The 27,503-nt window shown below is 42.2% G+C and overlaps 1 protein-coding gene across 3 annotated transcripts in view; it reads left to right on the top strand.

The window, feature by feature from the left end:
* C1_1H1orf21 (chromosome 1_1 C1orf21 homolog) overlaps positions 1-27,503 on the top strand; it is a 415,212-nt gene that overhangs the window by 221,792 nt on the left and 165,917 nt on the right. For all 3 annotated transcript variants that reach the window (XM_078641457.1, XM_078641468.1, XM_078641462.1), the window contains exon 3: positions 16,824-16,921. In XM_078641457.1, coding sequence (XP_078497583.1) covers positions 16,824-16,921 — 98 coding nt within the window. The remainder of the gene's footprint in view (positions 1-16,823; positions 16,922-27,503) is intronic.

Below are 27,503 nucleotides of genomic sequence, written 5' to 3'. Positions count from 1 at the left end.
GTGCTATGTAAAGCGCTCTGATAACTGATTAGGTTCGGTTCTAGTTCGCGCTATATAAAACTTCGAAAAAAAAAAAGGGAAGGAATCACCGGTGTAGCAGTTTTTTGACCTTCCAGACGGCGAAATAAAAATGAATACGCAGGAGGTTAAGTGCACTTTGTGCCAGATGCTGCGTAGAGGGAAGACTGGCGAGTATTCAATGGGAATCACTGGATGTGGAAGCGCCTCAATGCTTTGCACCCAAACAGCGTAACACATGCAGAGATTGAAAGGAATTTAGCAGTAGAAAGACGGCCAACTTCTCAAGGAGGTGCTGCAATAAGAATAGGAAGAAAATGAGGACAATATGCAGCATTTTGGGATATACTGCTGACACGGTCATGAAGAGACGGCTTGTGAGGAAGTTAACAGAGAAATATGTATTGAACAGTACATGCAAAAAAATACAAATGTGTGTGTAAAAAAATAAAGAAGTCTAAAAAGTTTTTAAAAGTTTTAAACCGTATAAAAAAGTCAAATGAAATATAAATAAAAATACGTAGTTTAAAACTGCAAAAAAACAAAACAATGGAAAACATACCCAGAAAAAGTATCCACTCTGTTAATGGATAAAGTTGGGCATTGCAGACGGATGGGCCCAGGCCAGCCCCTGCGCCCAACTCCTTGCTGGGGGACATCTCAATGGTGTGCGCTGCAAGATATTTTCTTATTGTGGGGTGTTTGGTGCAGGGCTTCCCTCCACTGCACTTGGCCAAAGGCTTTGACAGGTTAAGTGAAAATGTGAGTTAAAGCATTACGTTTTAAACTCCAAAAAATACCAGTTGTAGTTTACTGAAGTAGCTATATCTCTCAGCCCTGCCATGCAGTGTTGTCATTAATTGTCGTTTTAGAAGTTGCATTGATTTCGTCATGGATGATATAGAGCATGTCACAATTGATGTAATATGTGAGGTTATAAGCAGGGCATGGCGAGCGTGCAAGTTATAGTTACCACACAATGGGTAACAGCTGTTAATTACTGCTCCCTCAGATTTGGACTTGTACCTGGTGTAAGCCAATGAGGCGGGAGTGGTAAAATGTACACCTTTACCATCTTCTAGGGACAGTAAGGAATTACCACGCTCCCCTGGCTGTCCCATACAGCAGTGCACTTTTTAGAATGCACACTGTATGTCTGCTCGCACAAACATACACACATACTATGAATATTTATGCCAACAGCCCATTCCTGGCCTCACTTCCTGTACCACAGAGTGATCCACTCCACATACTCTCTGCAGCCCTGAAGGACTGTTGCCTCTCTGTCCATGCCAGGCTAATGGCCTCCCAGCCTAGATCCTTAGAGTACTTCTATTCCACCCCACGCTTCAACTCTGGCTACAAGCAGGACCAGTTGCCCCTCCTTGCACAGCACTACCACACCAGCCATGTTTGAGCACCATCAGCCGCGGCCTATGCAGGTAAGAGCAGTGGGGCCGGGTGGGGGTATTTTGACAGATGACGAGGGAAAATGAATTACTTATTTAATTTTCCCTCTGCGTCGTCTGGCGGAATTCCATACCCCCCCCCCCCATCCACCCCCCACCCCCTTCGTCCCCACCGCTCTTACCTGCATGGGACATGGCTGACCACCATGTATGCAGAGCATGCAAAAAATGTCCAGCTAATTCGACTTTTGATTTGTTGAAACATGCCGAATAATCTATCCAGAGTGCTAAAATTGTCTTATCAGTCCTTTGAGGCTTTTGGACACTTAAAAGGTCAGTTATTACTATATTTTGGCAACACTAATAACAATCACTTATTGCCCTCTGCTCAGGGCATTAAAAGAGGTAAAATTATTTTTCGGAGGTGATAGCTACTGTTAATTATGTGCTTTGTAATTATGGAATTATGTACAATTAATTGCATCCTAAGAATAGATATATCTTAATAGTAAAGTGAAACTAATTTCCATAGTTAAACACAGAGTAATAGATCTCCACGGTATTTCCCTTAGTTACTGGTCTCATATCATAAATACTTTGTAAATATCTGGGAATGATACAACACATCGCTAATATATTCTCTCACTTACTCAATTTATTGGTAACTTATGTAGTTGTTGTAAGCTTCTTAAGCTTTGTGATTGGTTGAACCAACCCTGTACAGGGTTCTAATGATATAAGGAATAGATAATTACATTGATTTAATTTGTAACGGAGATCAATAATAGTGCCTTAAAGAAATTACTACTGACAATATTGATAAAATCCCAAATGCTCTTTGTAATTTAAAGCGAGTGGTGGCATGCGCATGCATCCCTGCTCTCCTATTCTACAGCCAGCAGTACGGCATTTAAGAACACTGCATTGAATATTGCTTTATTAGCTCAAGGCTGTGAATTTTCACGGAAGGAAACCACAGAATAGACCATTGATCTTGATTTAATTGTTTAAGGTGCATTTGGTTTTCAGATCCGGGACCTGCTGTCCATTCGCAGTATTGACTGGGAGTGAACACTGATGTAAGAATTCAACTGTGATAGATGGGATAAAGCACCCCTGCAGTACATGTATATAGTCATGGAACTTTGATCTGAGTTGCAATATCTGTAGAATATATAACAGAGTGTATTGTATCCCATCACATTTCCTACAAACCCCTTAAATACTTGCTGTCTTGATCTTTTGTGTTCATTGCAGATCTAAAGAATAAAAGCAGAATCTGTACTGCGAAATTAAACGCACCAAAAAGCAGTTAGTACATTTTGCACAAAGATATTAAAATCAGTTTAATGTAAGTTAGGTTAAACGCTGTGGCCCACTTTCTGTAGAAGCATGAAGATATTCTATCTTACCTGTAATGAGCTATAATGTGGAAAAAACAATAATCGTTGCCATAAACATCTCCTTTCTGCTGATCACTTTTTCTTTTTAGGAAAAATACATCGGAGCAAATAAGTCAGTTACCTTTTTTCTTGTTCAAACTGCATCTGTAATTATACTCTGTAAACCTGCGTTTCACCCTGGCAGGTTGCTCTGGAGCAGCCATTCTGACGTCACAACCCTGCTCTAATAAGTTATTACAGTTGAGCCGCAACATAGTTTCATTATTACAAGTGACTGAAGAAGTCACAAGTCGATTGTTAGAAGGAAATTAGAGACTGGCGATTATACATGTATTAAGAACTCCCAAGTATTAATAGGTATTACAGTAAAGCAGTCACATGATTTTCTTGTTTTGAGGAGAGCGATGATACAACTAGCCTGTGATTAGGCAATGGCATGTCGGTTTTTAAACAAGGATTGCAGCCTTTCATGTTTTGTAATCATTTTAGATCTGCTATTAGCCAAAACCTTTTAACTTTACAAAACTGATATGTAAAATATAATTGAGTATAAGGGCTCTCAGCCATCCCTCGTCATCCGGTGGTCTGTTATTGTTTCTGAGCTCACGATCACCCAGGGTACACTTACCTCCATTTCTATCTAATTCCACCACAAACAATTGTGGAGTACCCCAGTTGCTACTCTGTCAGCCTCACCCTACTCAACCTTTATCTTTGTCCTTTGCCTTCCCTGGTTCGATAGTGTGGATTTGAGACAATATTATACACAGAAGACACACACATTGTTGTGTCCTTGGAAGATCAAACACAAGCCAATTCCATCTTTAGATCTCGCATTAGTGCAGTTGCCTTGTGGATGCAGCCAACCGCCTTGAGTTTAATGGTGATAAAACCAAGGTCCTCATCTTTGGGCATCAGACCATTCCAAGGCCACCGGACTGGTGACAACTAGAAGTGGCAATACTTCCTGCCCAGTAGACTCGGCAAATAATCTTGACTTTCAGATGGATACGTAACTCGCCATGAAGAATCAGGTAAACCGAGTGGAACGTACTTGCTACACTCTACTGCATATCCTTAAAAAATTCCTCCCTTTGCTTCCGGAGTTAAAAAAAAATACTGCTGTTCACTTTCTTGTCATATTGCTGCTGCTTTATGGCAACACATGATACCTGGGCCTACCAGGAGTACCTTCTCCTCCATCTCCATGTAGTACACAATGCACCAGTGTGTCTAATCCTTAAACTGTCCGTCTGTAAATTTAATGTATAATCACCTCTACACCTTACATTAAGAAACGGTCAGCCTTTAAAGTGCTTCGCTTGGCACATAGAAAAATAAATGGCTCTAGAACTTTTTACTTGAGAAACATCTTAAATCTCTACCTGCTTGCACGTCTCCTTCGATCATCCTCGTAAATTGCTTCAGATTTCCACCGTCCAGAGGGTATACATGGGAGGACAGTCCTTCTCCTCCCATAGGTCCATAATAAAATTAAAACGTGGATCCCTTCCTCCCGCTCTAAGTGCCAGGATAGCCTTTTGGGGTAATTGTGCACTTTATAAATATATAACAAAAATAAATTATTGGGTCATTCACATATATTCTCCTGCTCACTACAGCAAACAGCAGGAGTCAGTGGGCAGCCCTGTCTAGCCATTGGTTAACTTCACTGTGAGTGACAGCATTCTGCCCTTTCACACGGAGCACATCCACCCACGCAGTCGTTTTATTCAGTGCCAGGAACTACTATGACAATTTAGGCATTTTGAGACCACAAAAATATTTTACTTTTAGCCAGCTTTTTTTTTAGATTGATGAGGCCCAGTCAGCCTGCCTCTCAATACAGTTTTGCACAAAAGAAAAAAAATGGCGTAACAAAACAAGCAATGATAAAGTCTAAATGCTGACAATCAATGACACGCCCTCGCTTTGCCATTGCTTATTTGTAGTTGTAATAGCATTAATGCTGTTAGTATTGTTAATACTTCTACTATTATCATTATTGTTTATTATTATTATTACCTGATGTCACAGTCATTGCTTCTCTTTGTCACCCCAGCAGCCTCTAAGGCTGCAAGTAAGTTGTCTCTATTTGTTTACCTTCCTCAGCACTGACCTCATCATTTTGATTCGATTTGGTGGTTATTTTTAGTACTATGTGGATGTGATCTAATCAGTTTCAATTGTGGGATGTGCTGTGAAGCCCGTTCCCTTCCCCACTGCCGGCAATAAACATCTCGCCTGAGTGGATGATTGTCCTAAAAGAATAAAAAAAAGTGTATCTGTGTTCCATCAAAAAAGGCATCAACCCGGCGTAGAGCACATAATGCTAGAGGGGCAAGTGCAGCCCAGAGGCCATAGCAGCCAATGACAAGCTGTTTACAACAGTATCTTGATTTATACATGCGTGTGTGGCGTTTGCAACCCTTTCTATTCAGATTTCATCATTGGCGGCATCAGGAGATAGCCTGACAGGCCCTTAAAGGTGAGTAGAACTGGGGATAACGTCTGCAAAGGTTATGCCATGGGTTTTTAGGTTTGGCCTACAGACAACAGTAGATGTCATACATACATACATAGTGGCTATGGCTCAGCCCTTTTCATCCATTGATTTGTGCAACTGTCATTCATATTTTGCTCTGCAAATATCAGCATTGGCCAGTGGTTCAGCTAACTTCAGCCATTGTCTCACTTACATTTTGAGTGTATAGGATTCCTCATCAGATGTGCAAATCCACCTTAAAGAAATGCACTTCAGTGCCAGGGCTGGTCGACAAGTACTTTAACTTGCCATTAGTTTTTTCTTCTTGCCATTCTTTACCCATTTTATTTTTTTTGATTTTTTTTCATGTTTAAACTGTCTTTTCAGCGTATGGTCAATCGTAGTCACTTTTTATTGTAGTTAGGAAATATATTTTCTGGTGATTTGCATTAAAATTAAATATCTCTTTTAAGTTGCTAGGATGCGCCTATACTGTTCTAATGAACTATATGCAATTGTTGCGAATTTTTCAGGTCTCGCCTACGCAGCGCGCATGCGCTGCACGCTGCATAGGAGGGCCTTTAGCCGTCGCTTTGCTCATTTTCAATCACACACTTGTGCTTATGACGGCATCCACCTTGCGGGAGCGAGCAGGGGCACGCCATAAGCACGTATGCAGTGCTTGAAAATGAGCAGACTGCTCTCCCAAGCATGCGCGCGTCTCTCTCCTCACCCACACGTCCCGGCCACTCACTCACTTCGCCTTCTCCGTCTTCTTTTTGCTCGCTCTTCTTGTTTGTTTTTGTCTCCTTACTCTAGGCGAACCATTGCTCTTCTCTAGCTTTATTTCCATCCCTGTCTTTTCACTTTCTCCATTCCTCCCTACGATCGAACCACTCACTCCATTCATTTCCATTTTTCTCACTGCTTTCATTAAATTCTCTAATTTTGCTCTTTTCCATCTCCCCGCCTTTATAACACTTTCTCTTCCTTTGTATCTTTCTCCCATCTCTCACCTTCCCTCTTTTTAATTTCGCCCCAACCCTCTTCCCATGGTTCCACTTTTCTTTCCTTATTTCTCTCCTCCCTCTGATTTCCCCGTCTCCGATCCCTGTCCGCCTTCCCTCTTTCCTTCCTTCCTATCACCTTTCCACCACCCTCATGTCTACTTCCCTCTGTAACCTCTTCCCTCTTCGATTTCCGCAACTTTCCCTATTTCCCTAACCCCACACCCGTCCCTCCCCGTGTGTTATTTTCCCTTTTACTATCACCGCCTCCCTAACCCTCTTCCCCTACCGCCACTTCAATCTTCTTTCTTCCCCACTACCACATCTTCCCCTTCTCATTTCACTCTACACTTTCTCACCCCACCTACCCCCGACCCGAATTTTTCATCCCTCAAACTACACCCCTTTCTCCCTGGCCCTACAGTTTGTACTTTCTCTCCTTGCACACTATGCCGCTCTCTCTCTGGCGCGCGCGTGCGCTTGTGCACCTCTCGCGCCTCCCTCCCGCCTGTCTGGGTTGGAACGATGACACCGCTTGGCTGGTGGATTCCCCTTTGAAACTAGAGCTCGGATTACGGGCCGCACTTACCACATCTCCATTTTATCAGAGGATAAAACACAGCTGCGCTCAGGGAGGGGCTGCCCCTTACCTTGCCAATCACTTTAAACAGTTGAAGGGGGCAGAGGAGAGCACTGAGTAAGTACAGAAAAGTCTCTAAAATTGGGCTTTGAAAAGGTGGTTTTGCATTAAAAAAAGGTACGTGTTGGACCTAAAAAAGAATGCGCTGGGTCTAGGAAGGTAGATGTTTTTTTGTCAATGTCCAGACCCTGGCAAGACAATATAGAACAAGCATTTGCAATGCAGTATGTCTTGCAGTTACGCAGGTGTGAGCTATTGGCAATGTAAATGGCTATGCCTTTTATTTTGGTATTGGTTTTTAAAACATAAATAAATGACAGTCATTTACAATGGCAATAGCTTAAACTCGCGTACATGCGAGACCTATTGCATTGCAAATGCTTGTTTTTTAAATGCCATTTTTTTTTTTTGCAAGCACACGAGTGCTCCGGTTAGGTGTCTGCATGTTTTATTTCCCCCTTTTTATCTCCATAGCATATGGTCGCATTTATTATTGTTGTTTTTTATTTTAAATTAACCATCTCACCAGCTTACAAGGGCAAGACCTATTGGCTTTGCCAAAGCTTTGTAATGCATCTTGAGCACTTCGAGGGGGATTGTTTAGCCTCAATTTGTCAGGTAAAATGTGTATTGAGGGATTTTGTTGATGTATCTTATTTTTTATTTTATTTATAGCTTTTGAAATCTCTGCCATGGCAACAGATGCACATTGTGTTGTTATGGAATGGTATGCCATGGTAGTAAAAGCAAGGACATGGTAGTTTTGCTTAAGGAAGGCCCTTAATGTTCTCTAATAATGGCTATTGCATTTCTATGGGAGTATGGTCTGGCTTTGGAATTAGTCAGTTTTGTTACAATGTTGACAGTAATCAAAGTTTCAGAAAATGTGACAGAGTTGTCCGCGAAAAACGAATACGCTGTAGCATCTTTTCCACGATTCATCTGGCTCTCTGAAACTGTAGTCTCTGGTGTCCACACTGGGCAACCGAGTCGGCTGGAAACAGTGTAGCAAGTACAACACATTGACTAGTTCAAATGACTCACAAGTGACCCTGTAATAGTTTGGTTACTCCGGTAGTTCGGGATGAGTTTCGAGTCCACCATTTATTTTCAGATCAAGCTGTCTAGAATGGAGCCTTCCTTCAGCAGCTACCACTTTCCACAAAGTGCCAAAAAGACAACCTAAAAGGCACATTTGTCTTGAGGAAACAGCTATGTTTGGGGCCTCTAAAAATGAACCCATTCAAAATGGCTCCAAAGTGTGTCTAGAGTAATATTAGGTGCAAGTATGTCAAGATATGCTAAACTGTGTCTTTTGCTCAATGCCTTCCTGGGTCTCAAGAATTCAGCCAAAGAAGGAAAATGTTAAACAGGACATAGAGTAAAAAAAAAAACCTGCTTTGAGGGCCTTTTGAAACTCTTGAGCACACATTCTTTGCAGTGCTGGGGGGGGAGGGTCCAAGAATCCCTGAGCTTTTGCAGTGTCTTTTGATAAGGTTCTGCTCAGCAAAGGCCACTTAGCTATTAGAGTAGCAGCATTCAGAAGAAACAAATAGCCATGTAGGCTGGCCTTAAATGCGTCTCTCTTACTTACAGGAAGCCAGTATATGGCCTTCAAATCTGGAGAAATATGATCTTTTTTAGCCCTGACCAACAATTAGCCTTGCTGCTGCATTTTGTGTGTCACCTGATGCTCTTGTCTGGGACTACCAGGTCGATCCTACGTTCATAGTGCTGCCAATACTGAGCAAGGGAAACCAAGCCACATCAGATGTGCAAATCCACCTTCAAGAAAAGCTATTCCGTGACATGGCACTGACCAGTACTTCAACTTGACACTTTTTTTCTTGCCATTCTTTAGCTTTTTTATTTTTTGATCGTTTTTCTGTGTAACATACACCTTCAGGGTATTTCAATCGTAGTCACTTTTATGCAAATAAGAATCTTATGTTCCGATGATTTGCATTAAAATTAAATACCTGTTCTAGGTTGCTAGTGTGCATGGCCAATACGATTGAATGGGCTCCCACTGCTGCACAGAGATTTCTTGGACCTATTGTCCTCTATAGGTGCAAGAAAGTCTCTCGCTCGTTATGCCTCTTTTCTCCTTTGACACTTCTCTTTTCCTGGCACCTTTGTCCCATCTCATATTTTCTTTCGTACTAACTCTCTCTACCCCTGCCTGGATCCAATTATCAAACTTTTATCCAAAAGTCTGTTCAATACCTATTGGAAGCCTATCCTTAGTACATGTCTCCTCCCTATGTCTTAACCCATGTCTCTCACCTTTCAACTTTATGAATTGTCCCTGGAATTCTTACCCGCCTTAATGATACTCCTTTCATCAAAACATTACAAAAATGTAAGGCTTAAACACATTTGTGTGGATAACATTCTGTGAACTCTGTTTTTATAAAAATCTGTCTAGCGGGCATTGAGGCCACTGAGCTTTCTTGCACACTGTAGCTTTTGTGTCATTGTTCTATAGTATTGCGTTGTTTGTTTCTGGGAAAAGTTTGCTCCACTTAAACCCCAAAGATAGCACAGACAGGTGTATCTGGAGAAAGACTTGAAGAGAAGCATTTGGGGAAGCAGAACACAAGATGGTAGTGTATCACCTCAGCGCGGGGTGGCTTCAAAACAAAAGTCCCTGAATAATCCAATTGTGATTCATGCCTCATTTGATCTGTAGTTGGACACGTTTTATATTTCTGTGAGCTCCTGATGTATGTTTCAGACAGGCTTCTCCAACCAGTAGCTCGTGAGCCGCTAGTAGCTCTCCAGTTACCTGTAGGTATATGCATCCCAGCTTACTAATTTGGAAGCTTCTGCTTGGTTTAATTAATATATGTATATCAAAATTGTCAAGTGTGTATTTGAGAAGAAAATGTGTGAATTTTCAGAACCTACAGATGATTTTTGAAGGAAAATGGTTGAATTTCCAAAATATATTTAAAGAAGATATTTCAGTTATACTGTGATAAATTATGCAGTCTTTGGAAGGCTTATTACTAATATGGTGCCAGTAGCATTGTAGCTGTGGTTGTTATGTGTTGGCCATGCAGAAGAATTCCACAATGTCAAAGCATTTTTACAATACTGCTGGCAACTATGCCTGATTAACCGAGGTGATCGCTTTTGGTAATCTTGCATATGATGACTACTTTTATAATCTTGTCTAATGGGGTCACTATTACAACTACTATATTATTAGTAGCTCAGGATGATTTTTATTGAACAGAAGTAGCTCTTGTTACAGAAAAGGTTGGAGACCCCTATGCACATAATGCCTCTAAAGAAGCGTGTTAATCGTTTATTCTGTTACCTCATATTGGAATAACTACTCTACATTGTCAATTTTCCAGCGTCTGGGCATAGCAGGAACTATTGTATGGTCTAGCGTAAAGACAGTGTATAGCTGTCTGTCATGAAAACCCATTGTTTACAATACCAATATTTAGAGGGTGCTCTGGGTCCGCCCATTGCTTTCTATTTGAAGGAGATTCTCCTCTTTCCATAGTAAGCCAGGGTTTTTCACCTTTTGCTGGACCCTATGTTTTTGTTGGCTTTAAAACTCTTTGCATATTACCCCTGCTAACCATTAGCTTTGCTCTCTCTTTAAACATAGTTGAATAGGCATACTCCTAATGGGTATACTTAATTTGTTATGTCCCAGATATATGATTCAAATTGTAATTGCATTTATATAGCGCTTACTACCCCAGACGAGGCGTTGAAGTGCTTTTTTGGCAAGTAGGACAAATGTATCCAAAGGCCTGGAAGTTAATTGCCACTAGTTGAATACAGCACCTATTGTGTCATCCACTGTAGTGGCAGTGCAAACATGTTTTCAGACTTACCATTGTAGTCTGGCTACAGCAGTGCAAAACATGCATTGCGACCTGTCAAACCCTTTTATACATTTTAGTAAGTCTCCCCTATGTGAGCATTGTAGCCCATAAGGTAGGGTGCATTGTATTTAAACGTGGGAAATGCTGAAAATTTATATTGCCATGCCCCTACAATGGCAGCGCCTTAAAAGCTATTTTCCCTGTGTGAGGCCTAGCTGTCCTATGTAGAAAACCAGAGTAGAAATTAAAATACTAATAACTGTATCTGGAAAATAGGACCAACTAGAAATATAATTAACTATTTTTAATGGTTATAAAAAAATTCAATTCAATGGCAAAGTTAGACTTTAAACAAATATTAAGGAAAAGTATCTTTTAAAAAGTTACCTTTTACCCGCCAGAGCTGTCAGCAGGATAATTAGCATGTGTTTCTGCCAGCTGTCATCTTGTGCTCACCCCTGAATAGTTGTGAAAAAGGTGCGAAATCCCTCCCAGTAGCAAACAATAGGCTGCCCTGAATGGGCAGAGATGAGTCCTCTGACCGCCACAGAATATTAACGTTGGAGGATATGGCCTTGCTGTGCCAAATACTGCTTTATAAGTCTGTTGAGCAACATGTAACACTTGAGGCACAATTAAAAGGGAGAGAACAGAATGCCAAGGCTATTCTTTTGTATCCACAGCCTAATTGCTGAAGGGCCCTGCTTTTGGCCTACCAGACTTCTGTATCTGGGTTTGTTGTGAGTACAGTGCCTGCCTCAAACTGGATTTTATTTAGTGTTGGATGTGGGAAGACACTAGGATTGCCATAATACACTCTCCTCACACACCCCCAAGCCCTAAGAGCCCAGGTTAAGTGTAGTTGAAGACTTCTGTGATCTTGAAAATGCCCTGACATATGGCGTTTTCGGCTCATTTTGTAGCAAGGCAATCAAACTGCTGCAAAAGTGTGTCGTTACCCCTGGGATCTTTTAACCTACTCGTTAGGCTGTGCACAGGAGTCATTCCCACTCACTAGCTTGTGACGGGTATAAATATAGCACCTGCTTCAATCAAAAAATGGAGGGAGAAGCAGATGGTCATTCAGCTTCTGGGCAAAACTTGTCATTTAATCAAAAAGATGGGGGAGAATGAACCAAAATAGTCTCAATGCCAGAGTCTCTGGAATATTGTATCTGAGACCCTCAACCACATGTTCACGTGAGTGTCATGTTCACCAAGAGGGAGACTGTCTAGATGTTTGAAAGAGGTGAGTGGATTAAAATTACCTCCTATTCAATAGGTAAATCTTTATTGAGGGGGAAAGAAAGGACCAATCATCAAAGGGCGAGTGAGGGAAAATGTAGCGACTACACTTAGTCCCCAGCAATATAGTTTAAACAACAAAAGAGTGTAACTACTGTAATTACAACAGAGAGAGCATAGGAATAGGGATACAAATCTTTTTAGATTTATATTGAAGGCCCTCACTCACCGACCTGGTCGGTGACATGCTTCATCATTGGGCCCCACCGAGAGTGGCCGAGTGCCTCCCCGGTGTGCTTCGACGCCAGATTTACTGCGGAGCTGGTTTTATTGTGAAGTGACAAGTGAGGTAGTGAAAGGGTTTTTTTTTTTATTAAAAATGTCTAGATTTAATCACAAAAAGAATTTTATTAGGTGATCAATCAGGCATATTAAGAACAGAATGGCGGAAGGGAGCCAAATAGATTGTTTGGCTACTTCCTCTTAGGTGAGGTCAGGTCAACATGTTTCTGCCAATAATTGTGTAAATTTACCTGGCATTCGTCAGGACCAAACTGAACTAAACCTCGGCGGTATGTGCGCGCTAAAGCCCACCCTGACTAGAGGGCGTGTGAGTGAAAAAAGTGTAAAAAGTGCAAGGAAAAAAGACTCCTTTTCAAGGTAGCCTCAAATTTAGAGGAACCAGTTGCACCTGCAAAGAAAAAGGACAATAACACACATAAAGAGAAGACAAAACAAACAATTAGTATCTATCCTCTGTATTGAGCATGTTATCGGTATTCCATGCTCTCAAATGATTTTGTGCTCAGGCTGTGCAGATCAACTTCCAGTCGTTAACTCTACTCCTTAGTAGATAAGTAGAGGTACTGCCTGGTCTGGGTGGCCAGACCATGGCATGTGCATGATTAGAATTTCATGGAATATGAAGTATAAAAACACCTGCATGCCTACTAGGGCGATTAGCGGTACACTTATTGGTGGTCTGTCGATCAATGGACCAGAAATGGCCAGTGAGCCAAAAATTGTGACAATAAAAAACTCAACACCACATGCACATTTGCTTAATTTGTAATTCTCACTTGTAGGGTGAGAGAGTCTCACACCATGGGTTACAGGAGGGGGGTGGTGGCGAAATTTGCACACCCTATGGGGTAAAAAACACAGGAAATGCCTTTGCGTAAATATGGCAATAGGGCGACTAGCACAAGGTACTTAGCTGATGGTGGAAGAAAACGACACACGCCCGTGTCGCCAGGCACCCACTCGGCACCTGTGTCAAACCCTCTGGAACCGGACCCCGAAGATAGCCAGTACCAGAGGAAATGCTGTATATAAGGTCGGAGTGAAGTGGAGTACGCGTGGCTTGGACTCGGTGGTGGGCGTGGCTGCCCACATAGAAACGTAAGCATACGTCTCACCAGCCAATCGCTGAGCGCGTAGTGGTGGAGACAAGCGCTCGTGAGATATGAACACTAGACCGTCAACCCTTTCAGAAAATTCTGAAGGCAACTGAAAAACTTTATTAAATGCAATTATGCTTGTACGTTACTCGGAGAAGTGAGGTTGCTGATGCATGACAAGACCATAAATCCAGGAGGTATAAGGGGCTACTTCTCAGGTTTTAGTCTATTGATAGTTAGTGACTACTGGTAAAAAGGTATAGGAATACTCATGAGTAAGACCACTCGGTGGTGGCAGAGAAGGGGTGAAGGCAACCCGAGTTGGCAAATAGGGACATTCAATTAGCCAGAGTGGTACCCCATTCAATGGGGTGTGAGTATACTTCACTCGGGGATTGTAAGCCAAATCAAGATTGTACATATTTACTAGAGGGGTGGCTATTACTTCGATGTTAGTACTAGGAGTCTTAGAGGATATTAAATCCCTTGGGGGAGGCAGCCAGGGGACCGGGTCTCTAGGATACCTGGTGGTCCATAGGTCTGGGGGCTGACTATGTCTAGGTTATGAGAATGAATCCTAGAATCAAGGCTGATTGGATAGGGTTATCTCACTCTGGTATATAGCGCACCATATCTGTATGGTGAGAGAGGCTTGGTGGTTCTATCGGAGTACTGTGGCCCAGGAAATATCGTCATTTAGACCGTGAATATGGGTCCCCATCCGGTAAACCCATCTCTGTTCTTTCTCGAACAATCTACGTGGGTTATCTTTGCCGGTACATATTTGTTCAATGATGGTCCACTTGAGATCATTAGTGGTATGATTCATCTGAATAAAGTGTTCCCTCATCTTGGTTGTTACTTGGCGGCATCTGATGTTGCTCCTATGTTCACACACTCTTTGCTTGATTTTAAGAGTAGTCATTCCAATGTACCTTAATTGGCACGGGCACGTAATCAGGTAGACTACATTTGTAGAGTTACAGTTCATATGGGCCCATTGCGTCCAGACTTTCCCAGGTTCCAAGTCTAGGTGTTTGGTGTGATTCGTCAAGTGTCATACACTACAGTCGGAGCAGGGGAAATGGCCGGTTACTCTTGGTAGACCCCAAGTGTCGGTGACTGATCGCTCTCCCATCGGTGGGGTTTCCTTTGGTCGTGTGTGGACTAATGAGTCCTTCAAGCTCCGTTCCTTTTTGAAAGAGAACAAGAGTTTCTGTCAAGTCTTATTGGTGCTTGTAATGATCCTCCAGTTTGTATTAATGGATTTCTTCATGGCATTGGATAAACTGCTGTATGTGGTTACACAAGTGAGGGGAATGTCTTGGGGTTCCCTCATAGTGTCTTCCAGTAAGGTTTCGCAGGGTTAGTTGCGGGCTCTTTTGTATCCCTTTTTCAGAATTTTGGGGAAAGAAAAGATACAATAGAGGTAAGACTAAAAAAGTGTGGTGTTAGGTGGATGAGTCACTGATCCACAACACATCATGGTCTGTAGTAGGGGATAGCCCGTTTTCATCAGTGATTTTGTCAGTATCATTATGGCTTCTGCAAGCATGGAGAATACAGTCTTATACAAGACTAGCTGTGCTTACAAAACTGTGTTGGAATGTCTGGAACTACTCAGGCTGTCTTCTAGCTACAGGTGTATGTGCAGTTATCTCCTTTGAGTTGAATAATGAAAAATGTCCTAGGTACTGTAACAAAATGTTTCAATACTATAAAGGACACAGTGGCAAGGATTAGGCTGATCTTTTTCCACTTTTCTTTTCCCAGCAGCCATTGAAAGTTTTTTTAAAAAATATCTTTAAAAAAATCTCAATTTCCTATGTAACAAAAGAATCGAGGTCTTTGGGAAACACATTTTCTCCTTTGCAGGTCTACCTGTTCGATCTGACCATGCCAGCTGGGTATGTGTTCCCACACATTATGGGACTTGGTTGTCAAACTCCTGAAGGAGTCACTCTGCAATTTGGGGGCTCCAAGAGACCGAATGAGAGAATCCAAAAACAAATAATAATTGAAAAAGGCAAGCTTCCACTTCCGCGTTTAATCGGAGAGGGGCATTTGTTTTAGAATGTATTTGGAGCCCATAATTATGACCATTCTTTGTTATGATGAAGATCCTCTTTCGCCAATAAGATGAAGGCATCCAACACCAGCATTCTCTGTAGGCACCATTAATGTATCCTCAACAGATAGTAGGAGGGAGACTGAAAAATGCCCCACTTACTTGCGGTAAGCAGCCTACAAATCCATTTATCATTGGTGGAAAATTTCCAGCGTTCTCTGTCCTGCTCGTTCCTGTACCATGTAAGTTCTTGTGAAGAATATCAACTGAATCATAGACTCACTAATTCTAGTCTTTGAATTGAGTCCCGTAAGAACAGCCTTTGCGGTCACAGGTGGTCCTTAAGTTCCGTTTTGTTTGTAATGCCAGGGCTAACGTACAATTATATCTTAAAATGAGATAAGAGCAGGCACTGCATGTGGAATATACTGAACAGATCAGCGCCTGATATAGAACAGGGGCTGAAATTATTTCACATGAACGAGGAATGCCCAGTAATAGCGGGTCATAAAATTGTACTGATCTACAAAACAAGAAAAAAAATCTAATATATTAACCGTAATGCCAGTAACTTCTAAACTACCACATCAGACCACTTCCACACCATAAATATATAGTTGCCTCAAGGTATAATACAGTCCAATCAAGTGACAAAAATGTATGGAAGGTATTTGTGGCCTTGTTTTTTTGCTTTTTTTAAATATTGAGAAAAAAAGAGAGAGATGCACGGTATCTGCACTACCACATACACCCTTAGGTCCCACTGCCCCCCACGGAAGGCAATTCAAGTTGGAGATGTTTACTTTTAGTGCTGTCTATTGATTATACTGGGGGTGGAAACCAGGAGACTAGCTGCAATCCCCCACCTGACCAAATTGTTTGATCCTCAACAAAACATTAGTATCTTAATGCTAACATCAAACAATTATATCAGTCGACTAAACAAGGCCATACACGTAGAGTGGGGGAGGAAGTGCAGGATTGGGAGGGGTCATTGGGGCGAGGGGGGTGCTAAGTGAACGCCATAAGAGTTCCATTTACCGTACAAATACTCAGATATTCGCATTACACAAGCCCAATATACTTCCTGCAAATGTCAGCATTAGCTTTTTTTTATATGTACCATACAAACACTGGTTTGTTGGCATTACAAATAGAGAAAAGCATGTCACTAGAGAGACGTCACCTTTGATTAGACTAGACTTTATTTGATACAGAGGGCCCTTTTCTCATGTTCTGCATTCTATAATTTCTTGCGATTGGATTAATCGGTACTTTTTTGATCTCCCGACTGCAGATGAGTATCGGATTAAACCCGTGGAGGAGGTCAAGTATATGAAAAATGGGGAAGGAGAGGAAGACCAGAAAATAGCTGCCAAGAACCAAGAGAACCTGGTAAGAGCTGTCAGCAGTGTATTGACTTTAATGCACCATATTCCAGTTCATGAAGCTAACAAATGTTGCACCAAGGGCCTTCTGTATTTTTTCAGCATTCGTTGGATCATGGCTAGCAGAACTACCAAATCGCTGGTACTAAGAAGGAAATTGTCTATTACACGAACCATTCAATGTCTGGCAGCAGAACCTTAAAGCTCACCAAGTTTAAAAGTTGTGGCTGTTACAGTTCGTTCCTGTCCAGGAAACTGGTTAAAAAGACTTGCTCACTTAGTCTTTTTTCAGTTCAAAAGAATTTTATTGAGAGAATAAAGGTATCCACATACAATATATACAATTAAACACTTTAATGTTTGCTTTTATTATCAATATGATGTTGGAAAGTTTTTGCAGCTGAACCTCCGATGTAGTTTTTTACTGCTGTTGAGTGCAAAGTGAGGAATTGGTACTGGTGAGCAGTGGGAAGAGTTGGCATTGGTGGGCACTGTGAGGAAGTAGCACTGCTTTGATGTGTGAGAAGGTAAGAACCGGTGGATAGATTTGCACTGATGTGTAGTACTTGTAACAGCAGTGCACTTTATAGAGCACTTGCCACAGAAGCCACATCTGCAAACTAGAGTTCCTGTGACCTGGAAGTGAGTAATTTCTCAGAATGCTTCGTACTGGAAACCTCGATTAACCTATATGTGTATTAAGCAACCCCAAAAAGCCCTTCTGGCCTGAAGCATCACTTTGGGAGGTGGGTAGTTGGCACAGAATTGTTTTGAAAATGGATAGATTTGGGTGCCAGGAAGTGTTATGCTTCTTCCCACACAAGAGTACCTCTCCTTCAGCACTTCTCCAGCCTGAGGACAGTGCCAGCCAGCGTTTTAACTCCCTGACATATGGCGATCCCTGGTTTTCGTGCCAGCTCTGGTATTCTTCTGACAAAAGGAGAAGAACAATAGATGAGATTCTAGCAGGTTTCACTGTGCCTTTGCCAGCTCTACTAACTGACCCAAAAATAGGACTTCTCTTCTGCGTCCTGCTAATGAGGACCCTATGATTGGTTCCAAATGTTTGCAAGGTCGTTTGGGGATTTTGGGTCGAACATTGTTCTACCTCTAATACCATTTACACCCCTGCAATAGTCTAAAAAATGTAAAAACAAAAGATTCTTGGAGGTGCAACCTTGTATCCTTTCATAGTCATAATTGGTTTTATTATAAACAATTGAGGTCCCCTTGTTCTATTAAGTTCTATATGATAAGTAGAGCATTCCCTGTGAAATAAATGAACACAAGCATATATGCAACTTAAATTAGGGAAACACATTGTTGATTACCTGAAATAGTTATGATAATTGCCCTCCGAGAAATGCGAAAAACCTAGATGGGTTTTCAGGTTTTTATTGGTAATGCTACAGTCTCTGGCTCCAGGGCTAGGAAGGTGCCTGAATATAACACCATCCTTTGGGCGTGATATTGAACATAGTAGAAAAATAAATCAAAGTTAAACTGTCGAGGGTAAGACTCCAAACAAACACTAAGAATTGGGATATAGTAAAACATTTACTTCCCATGCCTTTTAAGTTGCCCCTTTGGTTGATGGTTTACTTAGGAAAAGAAGTAGCACTGATAGTTATGCCTTCACCACTGGATTGGTGGTGTGGCGGGAGGAGGAGAGAGGGTTAGAAGTAGAACTCTGCTGCAGTGCCATTTTTGGTACCTACCTTCGGTTATTGTACTACAGACATGTACTTTTCTGCCTAAACATCTCTAGACTTTGAGTGAAGGCAGTTGCTTTGCTGCTGCCTATGCGTGCAAGCCTCTTTTGTATACAATACTGCCTTGGACAGCATCGCCGCCACTTGATTAGCATTCTGCATCCCACATGTGATTGTGATGCACATATATGGGCATTGTTTACTCTATAGCCTTATTCACGCATTTCATGCCACCCTCGTACGAAGACACCAAACAGCGCTGGGGTTTTCACAGTAAAGCTGTGCAAACATGTTTTCTTTGTCCATGTTTCATGGAAGTGGTAGCAGCTCAAACCCAATGGAGCTGTTAGATTACTGGTCACTTCAGCGCCTTGCAGTATATTTTCTTCCTTGTGTGTATTAATTGAGCCTTTCAAAGTCATGTGTAATCTAACAATACATATATTGCAATAGCACTTGGCGTGCATCTTTTGGTCTATTTCTCATGGAGCTTTCTTCATCACAAGAAACTCTGAGCACGCACAGTAGCCAACTTAATAGTTGTCACTGGAACCAGCTTGTTGGGATGTTTTTTTTACAGCAGTGTTTAGGGTCTTGATTTGGATGCACTTACACTGGGACATGTCCAGAGTTGCTGGTCTCTCCTTCCCAGAATGCATCGGCTCAGTTACAAGAATAATGCAGTACAAAGGATGGAGCTAATAAGCCTACCGATTCAAGATGCTCAAGTCTAGACTCATGAAGAAAGGTGGTTGAAGTCCAAGTATGGTGTCCCTAATACTTGTAGAAAGGCTCAATCCTCATGAAGGCACAAAAACAAACCAAAGAGAGTCAATCTGATTAAAGATGAGGTACAGCTCATGGTTATGGGGAACGAACCAGAAAAGATCATCACTCTTAGGAGAAGGTCCCGTCATGGGGCACACTCTGGATGGTTAAAGTCCTAGGACCAGCAAGTAGTTCACAATAATGAAAATAAGAGTTCCTGATGGGTGAGGAGATGAAAGCAATCAGAGGATCGTTCCTAGAGATGGGATCTGTGGATTAAGGATAAATGGCTTTAGTGTAGTGACTTAAAATACCTAAGCCAAGGTGAAGGAATCAAGTTTCCACTTATAAGTCAGTAAGTGGCCACATGCATGTTCACTCCTCCACTCGGCTCACCCACCAGCCACAGCTCCCACTTCAGAACAGTGGGTTTGTCAAGCATCTTTCTGGAAAGACACTGGAAAAGAGAAGAGGTACCACAGTGTAAATGGCCCTCGGAGAAGAGTCCGTAGATCACACTTAACTGAGCTGGTGCAAGGTCTACCACAATTGCTGGTTTTGAGAATAGCATAGGAAAGGTTCTCCAGTATGGAATCTTTCATAGATTCACATGCTTGCATCTTCCCCGTCGTCTAGGTGGGAGTCCCACTGTAATTATAACTAGTAGTATAAAAATTCTTTCTTCTAGGTCTATGATTGTTGCATTTCCCTATGCAATTGAGTGGCAATCCACATCGTTTTAAACATGAGCAAAGTCTGACCAATCAGAGCAACGCTTGCACCCTTGCCTCTGGTGCAGTGGCTTCACACCTCAGATTTCTTACTTCATGTTGCGGAAAGGGAGTCTCCCTGAGCTCTGCTCAGTTGTTTCCTCACAGGATACTTTCTTTGATCAGTAAATCTCAGGTGAACTGTTCTCATTTTGTTTTTACATCTGTCACATTCTGCCAACATGTCAGAAGGGTCAAAGAAAGGTTTATTTTGATCCTGTAAGACGTGTGGGTAAACGAGGTTCTCTGTCAATCCTCATAAAGAGTGCTTATACTGGCTTCACTCCTGGCAAAAGACTGGGAATATTGTAGAACATTTTCAGCCCAGACACTGAAAAATCAAGAGGCAAGATTTTTATTATGGTTCGAAAAGAAAAAGACTTTAAAAACTCCAGACTTCGTATATGACAAACCCTGCCCAAAATCTAAAGGACCTCATAAACTAGATAAATTAGAGAAAGACTCCACCAAAAAAGATCCTAAAAAAGATGGCAAATCGGAAGTCAGTCACAGAAAATGTTTTTTCTACAACACCTCAGGTGTCAGTTTTCGAGCCATCAGTGCCTTTTGAACAGGCTTTAGCCAGGCCAGATGTCAAAGACACTGCTTCACTAAAATCGGGCAAATCGTCGGCTAAATCGATGGCTGCTCTGCCAACAGCAACAACGTCTACGGCAACGACACCCATGATATATATATATATTTTAGAGTTTTATATAGCGCGAACTAGACCTGAACCGAATCAGGTATCAGAGCGCTTTACATAGCACAAGTTACGTTTTTACATGAGAACACACACTTTCATTTTTAGGCACGGGGAGATTAAGTGATTTGCCCAGAATCACAGGAGGTTTGGCGTCGTTACCGAGACTCGAACCCAGATCCCCAGGTCCGAGGTCGAGCGCCTCTTCTATGGACACAATAGTGTCAACTACAGCCTCATAGATGGCAAGATTTTTGATGATGAGACCATCATCAACAAAGACTCTACCTTTAACGTTGTCAACACCGTAGACGGACGCACTGACAATAAATTAGTTGATGCTGCTATATCTGACGGTGAAGATGATGTCCATTAACCCCAATGATTGCTCGTCCTCGATTGCACCGTTGACAGGCCCATCGACGAACCAGTTCTAAGACCGGAATTGACGTCCCCTAGCAAGGTGTCACCATTACTTACAGTGAACTTGCTGGAAATGGGGAATGCAGGTGATGAAGAGCACAAGGATGTTCTGTTCAGGGATGCCACCAGTCCATCCCAATTTCATGTAAAATGCCAGTAATCAGATGACGAGCAAGAGTTGCAGTATATGCATGGTGATTTCTCAATTAGAGACAGAATGCAGCAAGACAAAAACAATGATGACTTCATGGAATTTGAAGATTACGAAGATACCTTTGCGGTACAAAACCCACAGGAACCCGCAATGAAAATACCAGTGGCACTAGTAACGGACCTTGGTATGATGCTGCAGGACTTTTATAAACGGTTTTCCTCCAAGGTGGACACAGCTGCTAAACCAGAGGGGTCAGGGGCAGCTCAAAGAACCCCCATCTCATCAGCCAACTCCAAGGGTACCACCGGAGAAGATACCCCACACAAGACAGAATCAGTCATTATCCACGATGACTATGTAGATCAAGGGGACAATGACAACTTACTCAATGAAAGGGAAGTACCGTGGGACCAAACAACTACTGCTGATGATGTTTTGGACAACTATGTTACCCCCATATCTGCTCCACCAACACCTCCATGCACTAGTTTGCTTCCTGATGACATTAGAGGATTCCATGCGCTTATAGAAAGAGCTGCCAAGTGTTTTGACCTACCAATGATAGTCCAACATACAGAGTGCTTCTTGTACAACTTAAAAAATATCCAACAAAAAGTCAATACAATCTATACAGTTTACATTTTAAATGAGGGCCTCAAGGCCATGACAAGTCCTGCCGCAGTGATACCACAACTGGCCAAAAAAATATTAAGCCCCAGAAAGCTCTCCAGCCTGCTTGATAGGTCACCCTAAACTGGACCTGCAGTAATGCAGGCAGCAGAGGAGATAAAAAAGATTCTCAGCTATACCAGCAATATCCATAAGAGCCTCCAACGCTGTAGCAATCCTAGGCAGGATACTCCAAATGTGGACGGATCTTGAGATCCTGCCAGAAGACAAGAAACAGACCGGAGGCAAGAACAATTTTGCTAGAAGGCGAATGGCAGGGTCAGCGGACCTGAGGAGACAAGGTGGCTCAAAGAGCCTCCCTCTGACCGGAGGTGCAGTCTAAAATATTAGACATGCCTTACAATGGTGAAGCTTTATTTGGTAAGCATGTCAACAAAGTACTACAATCCATAAAAGCTGACACAGACTGCATGTGCACTGGGAATACTCCAACAAAAGAGATTTTCATCATATATAGTTGGTAGACGAAGAGGTCAGTGTTTCTTTCGGGCTGAAATCTGCCCCAAGAATTTTCACCAAATGCATGGTGTCAGTAGCAGCCTATCTCAGATGGACTGGACACCACATATTCCCATACTTAGATGATTGGCTAATCGAAGCACACTCATCAAGGGCTGCCAGAGGTTGTACAAGGACTTGCATGCAACGTTTCCAAGACCTGGGCCCTCCACATAAATAAAGAAAGAGAGTGACAAAGATGATCACACTGGCCTTGTTCTCTGTCACAAAAAAGGTCAGTTCCCGTAAGAACCTACAAATCTTACCTGGAAATGTTTTGCATCCCTGTCATACCGAACTGCAAGTTGTACATGCGACTGCTACAGGAACAGCTGGACTGACAATGGACACGGGACAAGGGCTCAGTCAACGACATCGTTCAAATAACATCGGAAATGGTGTCCTCGATGCGATGGTGCATGAAAAAAGGAAATCTCACCACCACGTCGGCATTCCTACTCCATTCCATCTCATCATCACAACGGATGCCTCAGTGGAGGGATGGGGAGCACAAATTCAAGACTTAGAGGTCAGCAGAAAATGGTCATCGAAAGGAAGAGTTTCATATCACCTTTCTGGAACTGGAAGCGGGGGAGTAGGGACTCAAAGCTTTCCTACAAAGGTTACAAGTCTTAATTAGCACCAACAATACGATCATAGTGTGTCACCTAAGCAAATAGGGTGGCACGAGATCACGCCTTTTATCGAAGATAGCAGAACTAATATGGTCCTGGTGCCTACAAAACTATATTTCCCTGAAGGTGGAACATGTTAAGGGCAGAGAAAACCAATGGGCGGACAAATTAAGCAGGTCTTTACAGGAATGGCATGAGTGGGAGTTGTCAACCAACCAACTTAACAGGATCTTCAGCAAATGGATAGTGCCTTCCCTGGAAGTCTTTCCAACTCCATAAAACAAGAAATGCTGTCAATATGCAAGCAGATTCCGACACAGGGAATCAGGGGGAGCATGCTTCCAATGTCTTGAGCAGTTATGTACTCTTATGCTTTACCGCCTATACCTCTCATCCCAAAAATACTACACAAGAAGAAACGAGAGCCGCTCAGGATTGTTTTAATAGCCCCAGGGTGACAGAGACAGTTCTGGCATATGGAACTTCCCCTAATGTAAGGACAGTAACACAGTCAACTCAAACCAGTCCCAACGTTACTATACAGGGACGATGGGCAGGTAATACATCCGAACCTCGAATCTCTAAATTTAGCATCTTGGATCCTGAATACTAGGAATTCCATCCGCTATGACACCCCTCAGCAATGTAGAAACCTTTTTTAGCAAAAGCAAGAGCAGAATCCACAAACCAGTCTACAGAGCAACATGACTACGGTTTTGTAACTGGTGCACAGCCAACAATTCTCATCCTTTCACTTCAGAGCCTGCGCAGGCCCTGCCTTACTTTCTCTGACTAGCTCAATGTGGTCTCTGCACAGTTCAATTTGAGTCCATCTCACGGCACTTAAGATACAGACGTTCTCGCAATAAGAAATCCCCTAGGTCAGATGAATTAATAAGTGTTTCTCAAGGGACTGTTTCGAGCTTTTCTGCCAATCCGATAACCACCAATAACATGGCAATTGAAGCCAGTCCAGGCACAGCTAATGAGATGACCTTTTGAGCCAATCCATAAGGCCGACATCAGACACCTCACGTGGAAAATGGCGCTTTTACTAGCATTAACGTCTGCTAGACTTGTTAGTGATATGCACACGTTGGCAGTACAGGAGCCTTATGTACACTTAAAAAAAATATATTTTTATTTTGCGTACTAAACCAATATTCATACCAATAGTACATTCTGAACTTCACCTGAATTAACCTATTGTCCTGAAGACTTTTTTCCATAATCCATCCAGTGCAGCGGAAAAATCACTCCAAAGCCTTGATGTCAAAAGATACCTTAAATTTAACTTGGAACACACTAAGCCCTTCAGAAAATTGGACCAACTTCCGGTTGCTTTTGTGCCCCAAAACAAAAAGCCAACCCATTTCAAAAGCAACTATAGCGCAATGGGTATCCATAGCTATCACTCTCCGTGACAAAAAGGCGGGAAGGCCGCTGGTATCCAAAGCATGCGCACACTCTACAAGAAGCTTTGTTCGCAGGAGTACTGTTGTTGGACATATGCAGAGCGCCCACTGGTCTAATGCATACATTTACCAAACATTGTATGAATGCTGTTAACAAGGATGATTCTGTGGGTCAAGCAGTTCTTTAAAACCTTTTTCCTTCGTATTTATGCTATAATATTTATTTCTTCTTAACGCTACGTATGAATAAACACTTAAGTATATTACACGCCTCCGTATAAAGCTTTATTGATGCCTTCCTGTTATATTGATTTAATGGTACAATACTTTTCTGTTTAGATGCAAGCATGTAAATCAATGAAGATTCAATACTGGGGGGGAAAATGTACCTGTACACTGGTTTTCTAGTATTGATATGTTTCATAGATTGACATGCGACCCATCCGCCTCCCTTCAGTCGCTCACCTCATTGCTGTTTCTCTTATCTGGTAACATTGGTAACTTTACCAGTCATGCTTAGAAATCTGAGGTGTGAAGCCGCTGCACAGGAGGGAAGGGTGCAAGCTCTGCTCTGATTGGTCATACTTTGGTCATGTACGAAACTATGTGGATTGTTACACATCCTATAGGGAAATGCAATGTATAATAGACCTAGAAGAAAAACTTTTTACACGCCTAGTTATAATTACCTTAGTACTTGGTGAAGAACCAAGAGTACACGTAAGTAACTTGTTTTATCTGAATGCGAACAGGCAAACTTACGAGAGCTGCTTTAGACAAGAAGAGCATGGCAGCTACCCAGTTTGAGATCTGTAGTGTAGAAGGTACTGAGAACTCTCAAAACTTGTCCCCAACTTACTTTGCTTTGTGGCGTGATAACACTGAAGTGTATTTCTAACGTATAGAAAACATGAAAATAAGATCCGGGATAATTATGTACATGCTACTAAGTGATAGTATATATATCTAAATGTGGCTGGGCAGCTTTATTTTAAGGCAGAAAAAGGAGTCGATCGACGATAAACCTATTTAACAACAGCAACGTTAAAGTTTGATCAGGAATGTTGCACATCTGTGATAGATAGTTCAGCCTTCCAGTGAATTTTGATTATTTATATATACAATGAACTTAACAAATTGGTCATGGTAAAATACACCAAGACCTCGAAATGATTGGCAAAGACAGACTGTTGCACAGGGGATCTAAAACACTTTTATCAAGCTAAGGATGAATGCAGTTTTATGTGGTGTGCTGCATAAGCTTAACTATGTAGTATTCAGATATCCCTGAAACAGGGAGAGGGGGCGCCAGTTCAGGGCGTGTCATCATTCATCGAATTCTGAATCTGAATGAATTGCAGCACCTTAAAATGATTTTGGGCTCTTTCACATGGAGTCTGGGCGGGTCTCGCAGAAGCCGAGATAGTGACTGGGATTGGGTGTTGTAAAAAATGTGTGCTAAAGTCTCCCCATCAAATAGGGAAATGGGAAATTTCTGTACAAATTAACCTGGAGAGGCTATGGGCACACTGGTCTTGGCGATTATGATGTGACGCTTCATGTTGGATGCAGATTAGATGCACTGGTTAGTTATTTTCTGACCATGCTGCATGTTGGCAAGTAAAGGTCAGGGTGCAATGATCATGAACTATTTTGAAAGCATATGACAGTCATTATCTAACTATGGTATTTCCAATAATGCAATAATCTTTAGCTGAAGACAACCTCCAGCAAAACAAGCATATTAAAGGAGTTGGTAAAAAAAAGTATACAAGTAATCCCATCTGTATCCGAACATATTCATCCTGTTCTGTGTGGATTTTCACAATCATTACTTGGGATACATATTCTTTATACTACATGCATCTTTTATGTTCTGCTGTGTTACTGCTGATTGAGTTTATTTTATGGTTATGAAATTGAGAACAATCTGTTATTTATTGGATCACAATAATTGTAAGGACTTGTTTAGGACTTGTGCCCTGATATAGCGACCACCTCGTAATCACGCCTAAGAATGCTGTGCTAAGTTTAAAGTCAGCCACAAACAAGGTTTGCCCCGAATTGTGCTCGGCCTGTGGTTTTTTGCACTCGCAGTTTCCTCCTGAAAATAAAACTGCATGTGCACGTGTTAAGAGGAATAGCAAGTGGTAAAACTGGCCCGAATATAGTTTGTGGACATCGCTTGATACACAGTGCAGGTGGGGTGGGCGGGGGGACTCCTTAACTAGGCCCAGACCCGACCTGATGCTGTGCACTAACGCAACCCCCTGGAGTGTCAGCACGGCTCTCAGATGAGGCTGCAAGAAAGCAAGTGTGCGAGCGACAGTGTCCTTCACCAAGGCTTGTTTACCGCACCCACAGTGTTTGCAAGCTGCTTCCTGTGTCATGACAGCCCTCCCCACCACAGACGCCCCACAGAGCAACAATTGCAACATTAAACAAAACCACCTGGAAAAGTAAATTAGGATTACTGTCATCATTGTTGCGTTTACACCGCACGTGAGATTTTCTCCTCTCTGATGGTGTTAGGTGTTGATTTGTGTCGACCTGGAAGGTTGTACTCTTACTGCGCCAAGAAGCACCCTCGGCTACCTGCACTGCACCTCCATGTCTCGTTCTGCGCAGCCAGGCAGGTCTGCTGTGCCCCACGTTATGAGCCAATAGTGCCTCGAATACGAAAGAACCACTTCGTGGTCTGGAGCGCTATAAATCGATGTTAAAATAACCCTACTTATTGACGGGTGCCTTTATCGTTAGTGGAGAGCGTTAATGCCACACGTTATATGTAAACGTCCGTCTCTCCCCTGACGAACCATAA

The sequence above is a fragment of the Lissotriton helveticus genome, chromosome 1_1, assembly GCF_964261635.1.
Source record: "Lissotriton helveticus chromosome 1_1, aLisHel1.1, whole genome shotgun sequence".
Lineage (NCBI taxonomy): Eukaryota > Metazoa > Chordata > Amphibia > Caudata > Salamandridae > Lissotriton > Lissotriton helveticus.
The sequence above is the reverse complement of the archived record's forward strand: the minus strand, read 5'-3'. Positions and strand labels throughout refer to the sequence as shown.